Source organism: Malus domestica, chromosome 12 (genome assembly GCF_042453785.1).
Source record: "Malus domestica chromosome 12, GDT2T_hap1".
In the NCBI taxonomy this organism is placed as follows: domain Eukaryota; kingdom Viridiplantae; phylum Streptophyta; class Magnoliopsida; order Rosales; family Rosaceae; genus Malus; species Malus domestica.
Window position 1 is genome coordinate 209,053 of NC_091672.1, and position 9,331 is coordinate 218,383.

Genomic DNA, 9,331 nt, shown 5'->3' on the forward strand with positions numbered 1-9,331 from the left:
CTCTTTACTTGTAAGTGAGAAGTCTTAGATTCGATTTTCGTCAACTGCGAACTTGAACCACATTATTACTAGCTCATTGTGAGGCTAAACCCATTTCATCTCCCTTTGTGTATATAACATCGTTTGTTTAAAAAAAAAATTGAGTTGAATGAATATAGATTAATATTTATTTTGGTTGTGTATTTATTTTTCAAGTCAAGTAGCCTGATTTTAACATAAGCCCAATTTCAGGCCTAATTAAAAAGTCTAAAGCAAGAAATCCTTACTTTTTTCAGATTCTTTATTGAGTGATGCTATACTGCTCATATATTTGTATAATTATCTGAATCGTATTTATAATAAAAGTAGGGTTTACTAATACATATAGGTCTCATCTCAATTAAAGAAATGACACAAATAATAATACAAATAGATGGTAAAAATAATATTTATTTTTTATTTTTTATTTTTGTAATTAACCAATCTTCAGGTTTTATTAAAAAAAATGGCACATGAATCGAACTGAAAAAAAAAATCAAATTGAATCAACCAGCAATTTTAATTTGGTTTCCGATTAAAAAAAAATTAACCGAATGAAACTCAACTCATCCCCTAGTTTAAAGTAATCAAAACATTAGAAAAAGGAAAGAAAAATAAAAAAGCCAAAGTGAGATGCATTGTTACGGCACAAGATGGGGGATGATTGATGACTAGGCTCAGCCTCAGGTCAGGCCACAAGAGCCTTTGCTTCTGCTTTGGGTGAGACTGTGGACTGGAGGACTTAATTGGCATTGGAAGTGGGGGAGGGATTAAGATCCTCTCCTGACCCTTAAAAATTGAGTCTACTGAGCAGACAATCGTGATCGTTGAAATTTGATCCAATGATTACAAACAATGAGCCCTCTAAAAGTTATAATAGTTGTAGCCGTTAGATCAAATTTTAACGATCACAATTACCTGCTCAGTAGACTCAGTTTTTAAAGGTCAGGAGAGGATCCTGATCCGTGGGGGAGAGTTCGTCCAAACAAGAAAGGACACGTGTCCCGACTCAATTTGGAGAAGAGGGTATGATGTCATGAGATTAAGATTACACCTTTGTCCAGCCGCCATGCATCTTCTTCTTTATTCCATTCCCATATCTTATTTATCTCATCTCTCTCGCTCCTCCCTCCTGAGCCCATGAGTCTTTCTCCCTTTTCCTTGTTAATACGTGAAAATAGAAACTTAGCTCTCAGAAAATTTGGGAAGGACAAAACCAACAGTTGCATTCCATACGCCAAAAGCCTTTCAGCTGGCACTCTTACCCTTACATATGACATAAACTTACTTTATTATGTTACGTAAACAAGTTAAAACACATTAAAATATGTGATGGATTTAAGACATTATCACCTTAAAGTCTTGTTGCGGTGCATGTAATTAGTCTCTCTCAGCAATACACAAAAAAAAAAAAAAAACACACACACTCACATATATATATATATATATATATATATATATATTATATTTGTTTCAGCTGAAAATGTAACTGATTATTGTTTTTTTCTCTCTTCATCAACATCATCTGGTTGATACTAACCCAATGAACCCATTGGCCTAATCTTTCTTTTCCGCATGCCGACAAATTCTCACAACCATAAAAGCCCTTCCTTTCGTTCTTTCCCAATAAATTTCAAATTCTTCTTCTCTTTGTTTAATTTTTAGCTTGTTTGTTCGGTCGCTCGTTCCTCCTTAATTTCTTGGTCAATATTTGGTTCAATTTAGGTAGCTAGGTATCTGTGGCTAGCAAGGAAATATTTGGTTGATTGAGGATGAAAAACCCAGAATCAAGCCTGCCACCAGGATTTAGGTTTCACCCTACAGATGAAGAGCTCATCCTTCACTACCTTGTAAAGAAGGTGGCCTGCACTCCCTTACCTGTTTCCGTCATCGCTGAAGTTGATATCTACAAGTTTGATCCATGGCAATTGCCAGGTAAGGTACCTACCTAATTTCCTTAATTATTAATTAATTGATTCAACTGTATGTTTTCAATACATATCACATATGCGTGCCTCTATGGTATATACATGCTAAGTGCTTCAGTTGATTAATTAATATATGGCTAATTCTGTGCTCTTTCATGCATACTGATATCGACAATTAATTAGCCAAAGCTGCGTTTGGTGAGAAAGAATGGTACTTCTTCAGTCCAAGAGATCGCAAGTACCCGAATGGTGCGAGGCCAAACAGGGCTGCCGCATCAGGGTATTGGAAGGCAACTGGAACCGATAAGACGATTGTGGCACCATCAGGACGGCGGCAGAACGTTGGTGTGAAGAAGGCTCTTGTGTTCTACAAGGGGAGACCCCCTAAGGGAATCAAGACAAACTGGATCATGCATGAGTATCGCCTTCCAGAAAACCCAAATAACCACACCACCACCAACAACCACCACAGAGCCATGAAGCTCAAAGATTTATCCATGAGGGTAAGCATTTATTTGATCTTATGAGCATTTGATTTACCAATTGATATCATCCACATATATACTTAGTCATTAACAATAACCTTATCTATATCTATATGAACTTTGTTTGTGGCTCCAGTTGGATGATTGGGTTCTTTGTCGAATCTACAAGAAGTCGAATGTTGTGACTTCAGCAGTGGCACTGCCAAGTGATCAAAACCAAGAAGTTCAAGAAGAAGAAGATTTCCTACACGATATCCTTTCACCAAGCTTGAAATGTCCCTTTACCGGCCTTGATCACAACATCATGAGTACCAGTAATACTAGCAGTCTCAAGCCTCAGAAATCTTGTTCCTTCTCCAACTTACCAGACGCCATGGACTACTCATTACTCACCAGTATTCTGGCGGATGGCCAATACTCTATCCCAACTGGAATTGGATTTCAATCAACTACTCCTAATAAGTTTAGCTATAGCTGTACCGGGAGTACTAGTATCGGTTTAGACCCGCAACCGCTGTTCAATACCGATATTAGCAGCAACAGCAGCAGCAGTCATTTGCTTCAAACTCTACCTCAATACAACGGTTTGAACTTGCCATCATCAGCTCCAAGCACCGAAAACCGGCTCAAGCGCCAGCATTCCATCACAGATGATCGTGGCGTGTTATTTTGTCCATCGAAGAAATACGTAAACTCCAACTGTAGTTTCACTAACACCGCCAATTCATTCTTGAATCAGCAATTACTTCTGAGTAGTCCTAGTTTTCATTTTCAAGAATAAAACCATATAAAAGAAGGAAAGAAAGAAAGACGAGAATAATTACGGACGGTCGAACCTGCCAAGCCTTGGTCAAGCTGTTTCGTATGTATCAATAGTTCACAACAAAAGATGGCACGTATTTAATTACTGAAAGGAGTTTGGTTTTTTGTATATGCAATCTGGCAATCTGGCATGGCATGCATGATGCATGGGAGATTGATCGTCGAAAACAATACAATACTAATTAATATGGGTTCAATTGGCAGATCAGATTTACTTCTTAGTATGAATTATGAACATGAGAATTGAGGACTTGAATTCTTTTTCACAAGCTAAGGACATCTTCCCAATTCATGTAATTACAATTCCCCATCTCAATCAATATCTTTATATAGGGTTTAGGATGTTGATTTTTGTTCAATTGGCATATCAGATTTATTATTTGATATATTTATCTTGAAAAAGTAAGGGCTGATTTAGTATCCTTCTAAAAGTTTTTGTTGTTTTCAAAAATCATTTCTTAAAGACCATCTCTTAAAAATAATTTTTTTATAAAACTCAAAATTATTTTTAAGTCTTAACAACTTAAAAAAAAGAAGAAGAAAAAAAAAAGCCTCTTTGTCAGCACCTCCTTGCTCAAGCCAAATGAGGGAGAAGGAGAATAAAATCGAAAGAGAGAGAAGAAGAGAGGAGAAAGAGAGAAAGAGATGAGACATAAAAGAGAGTAGTGATTGACAGAATGAATGCAGAGAGAGGAGAGAGAAGGAGAAAAAAAATGGTAAGACAAAGAGCAGAAAGAACGAAGAAAAGAGGATTCCAAGAGAAATGGGATAAGAGTGTTAGTTTTCAAATTTCTAAAAATAGATTTTCTATGTAAGCTATATTTTCAAGTTGGTTTTCAATTCAGTTTTTCGAAATAGTATATCAAACAAGAATATTAGGCTTGAGATTCAAAAATTGTTTATGAGTTAGAAAAATTGAATCCAAATTGAATACCAAACATGCTTAAAGGGTGCAAAAATAGTTTTTTTTGTTTGTTTTACAGATACAAAAAATGGCTGTAAAATGTGTTTGGTTTGTTGTTTTTCAAGAACAAATTTAGAAAATAAAAGGCAGCATGAAATATAATATTTAGCCTAAATTATTTTAAACATCATTTTGAATGTTCATTTGTTTTTCAAGAATGATTTTAAAAAAAAAAAGTTAAGAAAGCAGAAGATATGTATAAAACAAAGGTCGAAATTCCACTACCACCTCCCATCACCACCACCAACATGACACCGTCGCCAAACCATCTCCGCCATCTTCTTCACCACCACCACCATCCCACCACTATCGCCGATGTGGATGCAAATTTCCGCCGTCTTCTCCTTTGATGAAAATGCACTTGCAAAATAATAACACCTAAGATTAAGGCCAAAAGCCTCACGTGCCCACGATGAATTGGGGGAGGGGTTGGCCGAAGAATCTATGATGCCAAAGTTAGAATTATGAAAAGAATGTGTTTTGGAGTTTGTGGGTAGCAAATGGCTTTGCTTTTAGTGGGAGAATAGGGCTATTTAGAGGGGAGTGGCCGGCCCTATTTGGAGAATAGTGGCCGACCATATATGGTGAAATTGTGTGAATAATTGCAAGATATTATGTGAATTAACATGGCAATTAATCCTAAATTAAATAGGAAATTTGGGAGTTACCTTTTGAATAAGGATTTGATAAGGAGTGATGAGAGAGATTTGAATAAATACCATTTTGATCTCCTTTGACTCTTCCTTGATTGAGCCGTTTTTGTCCGTTGCGTGCTCGTGAGAATCCCGGTGTGACTCGAGGGTAATTTTTTCATTTTTACCCAAAATTTCAAGTGTCACCTCCATAATTTTCTTGATTATCTTTGGCTCCACAAATGCCCCCACATCTGTTGGGCTGCTCGCAGGAAAGGGTAGCAAGTGTAGAGATCTTCTCTTGCTTTAGGAAACATAAGATTGTTTCCTATTTTGATGTAGATTCCCACATTAATTGGAAGTTAGATTCTTCTAGGAAAGAGAAATAAATCACTTCCAAAGTCAATTTAAGTCTACCTTAAGTAAATTATTAAATCAACTTCAGAGAGCAATTTATTCTACACTATAAGAGAGAGAAAGCTAGAGGATAAATGTTCCTCCTCCCTTAGCAATCTTCTACACTTGCCCGTGCAAAGGACCATATTTCGTTGCTTTCTTCATCTTCATGCCGCACCAAGGTAAGAAAAAAATTAATTTTCCTTGTCTTCTTAATTTTTGGGAGCCTTGAGGCTAGAAATTTGGCTCAACGAGGGTCTAGGATGTGTGAAAAATGTCTGGGGAGGCCACGGCATGGCTGCTGCTCTGGGTGGTTGTTGTCATCTTAGTGTGGTGGCGGCTCAGCATGGGCCGAGGTTTGGGTGCAGCGACGTGGGTTGCGAAGACGAGCTAGGGCTCAGCTTAGATTCGGTTGGCATAGGCCAGGGGCCACTTGGCTTGGGCCAAGGCTGATGGGCGCTGGGGCAAGAGGTCTGGGCCATTGGGAGCCAAGAGAGAGAAACAGGAGCCAACGCGTCTTTTTGAAGCCATCTAACAATTCTTCCTCACATCTTTGTAGAATTTCTTTGAGCATGTCTTCTTCAAGCCACAAGAGTGATGATGGTATGCCGTTGTTGTATTGTCAAGGCAGGTCTTTGAGTAAAGTGGGCTACTTCAAGGCAGCTCACTTCAAAATTAATTTCGACAACTCGTTTAAAGATTTCCTTGAAGCATATAGGCATACCCTCCCGTCTAGGATACATGTAAAGCGTGTCAAGAAGGGTAGCTGTCGTAAGCCATGTAGTAGGGCTCGGAGAGCTATTAAGTTTCACCCACTACTACTTTGTGTTGGGATTTACTTTTCCCATGCCACGTTTCTTCCAAGAAGTGTTTTGCTCCATGAAGTATGCCTCCGCTTAATGTTCTCCAAATAAGGTCCGTGTGATGGTGATATTCTTTAATATAAGCCAATTCTTTAACTTGGATCTAACCGTCAATGAATTTTAGTACTTCTTTGACATAGGCCATATGGATGGAGTTAGGCAGCTGCGATCCCACCATAGACTCTTTGATCATTTAAGCAAGGAAGATCATGACTAGGCTAAGGAGACTTTAGAGATAAGTGGAGGGTGGGAGTCTGATTCTTGCCCTGAGCTGTGCGTTTTAACGATTTTCATCAGCGTAAGTAGACTACTTAGTCTCTAGGCTACTTTGTGCTTTTGCTGAGCTACTATCTGATTTGTTGATTATCCTCATCTGCTTATGTAGATTTAGAATTCGACTCAACACCCAAGATTTGTCCAGATATGAAGAAGGTGCATGTTGCTTTAGGTATCCTTGCTCAGTACCGTGAATGGCATTGGCTGCTTAGTCCTTTTCATCGGGAGAAATGTAGGTTGCCCTTGAGAAAGGAGATAAAGCTGATCAAGGTGGAGGCATTAGCTTATCCGATCACTGTCGTTGAGCGTGCTATGAATGAAGGTGGCCTGCCTACTCAAGAGAAACCGGTTGAGAAAAAATCGAAAGCTTCATCCGTTGCTCGTGAGGGTTCGCCTGGGGCCGATAGGCTTGTGACTAACTTAACTTCTTCCAAGGGGAAAAAAGATAAGGTTAGATCTGAGCCGGTAACACTTGCCATGCTAAAGATAGCTAGTATGATTATTGATAAGATTACTCAGCGTAGAGGTTTAATTGTGCCCTCAGTTTTGAAATCTGTGCCAAGATGTCTGTTAGGAACTAAGTCTGGTTCACCTACAGGGAAGCCTGCTACTATGAAGAGCGATAAGGTGGACTCTGCTGCTAAAGTGGCGCTAAGGCTTATTCCTTTTATTGCTGAGATTGGTTCGCCTGTTGAGAAAGAGGTGACTGCTCACATGGGCAGTTGTGAGAAATCCATTAAGCTTGTTTCTGGAGACGCTGCTGAGATTTGTGCATTTTTAAAGCCAGTAGTAGTATGCGTGAAGAACATTCTATAATAAGGATCGACCTCTGGAGTGATTTCCATAAACGCATTTGTGGATTGAACTTAGAACCTTTAAGTTGTCGGGAGACGCTAGGTAGCGAAGATGTGGTCTTCAGATGATAATGTTGGTCCACATGTAGTATCGTGCTGCCTTCGGTTGGAATTTAATAGACTCCAATCTTTCCGTGGGGAGTGTGTCATTGACCAGGTATTCTATAATGGAATCTTGCTAGTTTGGAGTTGTACTAACCCTGTGACACCTCGACAGCTGGCTCCATCTTTATGCTTGGTTTATCTAGATACTTCACACGAAATAGAACGTTTGTGATGGTGGTCGAGGGTATAGAGCCTAGGTTGGCTAGCGCGTCTGTGTGGGCGTTGTCTGCCTGCGGAACTTGAGTGAGAGTGTAAGTTTGAAACACGTCAAGCTGCTTTCGTACCTTCTTTAGGTATTACGCCATCTTCGAATGCTTTGCCATGTACTCCCCGGTAGTCTAGCTAGTGATTAGCTAGGAATCGAAATAAATTGCAAGCTTTTTCATTGCCAAATCTTTTTCCATTTGAAGGCCTGCTAGTAAGGCTTTATACTCTGCTTTGTTGTTGGATGCTTTAAAGCATAAAGTGATCACTTACTCAAGCATCAAACCCTCTGGGGCGATAAAAACCATGCCTATTCCCGAGCCCTTGTAGTTGGATGCGTCATCGAAGTGTAAATGCCAGAAGTTTCCCTTAGGTGATGCAAGCGTGGCTAGGGTGTGCTTGGTTGCCTCCGGGGCATTGTTGGGCCATGATGTTGCTTCGCCTAGGCTAGGCATGAATTCTGCCAAGGCTTGGGCCTTTATCGTCGTGTAGGGTCGATAAACTAAGCCGTATTGGCCATATTCTAACGCCTATTTCATTACTCGTTCAGAAGCGTCCGGACCATGTAGGATTGATCGTAAAGGATACTAGGTTATGACGATGACTTTATGAGCTTGAAAATATGGTCTAAGCTTCCAAGCCGTAACAACTAGCGCCAAAATCAATTTCTTGATCTTTGAATATCTGGTTTCCGCATCAAGAAGAGCTTTAAAAATGTAGAATACCGGCAGTTGGGCCCCTAGTTCTTCTCATATGAGGGCATAACTCACTGCTACTTCTGAGATTGCCAAGTAGATATATAAGTCCTCCGCTGCTTCTGGCTTGGATAATGAAGTAGGTGATGTGAGATATTTCTTCAAATCTTGGAAAGCTCTTTTACACTCATTATCCCATTTGTCTCAAATTTCTTCAAGTCTTGGAAAGGCTTGCATCGATCGATGGACAGCGAGATGAAGCGATTCAGTGCAGCTGCTCGTCTGATTAAACCTTGGATCTTCTTCAAGGTAATTGGATATTTCATCTCTAGGATTGTTCGGATTTTCTTAGGATGTGCTTCGATTCCTCGTTGGGTTACTAGGTACCTTAAGAATCTGCTTGAAGATACTTGAAATGTGCATTTGGTGAGATTAAGCTTCATCTTGTACTTTCTAAGGATGTCAAAAGTTTCCGCCAAGTTGCTATTGTGGTCTGATCGCTGCTTGACCTCTATGGTTACTCCAATTTGCTTCTTGAACATCATTTTTACCAGTCGTTGGTAAGTAGCTCCTGCGTTCTTGAGGCTAAAAGGCATAACTTTGTAGCAATAGGTGCCTCGCTCGATCGCGAACGTAGTTTCCTCCTTGTCGGGCTCATGCATGGCTATTTGGTTGTGGCCAAAGTTTGCATCCAAGAAACTAAGCAGCTGGTTCTCGGAAGTTGAATCTACTAATAGATCGATTAGGGGAATTGGGTAAGGATCTTTCGGGCATACTTTGGTAAGGTCGGTGTAGTCTACGCAACCCCTCCAATTGCCATTCTCTTTCTTCATTAGTAGCACGATGTTGGCAAGCCATGCTGAATGTGCTACCTCTTTTATGAATCCGACTTTTAATAGCTTGTAGATTTCTGCTTCAATGATCGCCACTCGTTCAGGTGCAAAATGTCTTCTCTTTTGGATCAATGGTTTGGTAGCGGGGTCAATATCTAGCTTGTGGTAAGCTATCTTATGGTCGATGTTGAGCACGTCGAAAGATGACCATGTGAAGATGTCACGATTTTCCCTAAGGAAAGGTGTGAGTTCCTCA

General features: G+C 39.7%; 1 protein-coding gene across 1 annotated transcript; it reads left to right on the top strand.

Moving 5' to 3' along the window:
* The first annotated feature begins 1,515 nt into the window (after nucleotides 1-1,515).
* On the top strand, nucleotides 1,516-3,461 carry LOC114820115 (NAC domain-containing protein 2-like). The gene is made up of 3 exons (XM_029090422.2): nucleotides 1,516-1,953; nucleotides 2,130-2,449; nucleotides 2,568-3,461. The coding sequence occupies exons 1-3, from the start codon at nucleotides 1,791-1,793 to the stop codon at nucleotides 3,210-3,212; spliced, it is 1,128 nt and encodes a 375-aa protein (XP_028946255.2). The 5' UTR covers nucleotides 1,516-1,790; the 3' UTR covers nucleotides 3,213-3,461.
* Nucleotides 3,462-9,331: the final 5,870 nt, after the last annotated feature.

What these genes read in the sequence shown, in the direction of transcription:
- LOC114820115 (XM_029090422.2), top strand. Translation starts at nt 1,791, where the DNA reads ATGAAAAACCCAGAATCAAGCCTGCCACCAGGATTTAGGTTTCACCCT. An exon ending in TGATCCATGGCAATTGCCAG is followed by an intron (nt 1,954 to 2,129) that starts GTAAGGTACCTA and finishes ACAATTAATTAG; the next exon opens with CCAAAGCTGCGTTTGGTGAG. An exon ending in TCAAAGATTTATCCATGAGG is followed by an intron (nt 2,450 to 2,567) that starts GTAAGCATTTAT and finishes TTGTGGCTCCAG; the next exon opens with TTGGATGATTGGGTTCTTTG.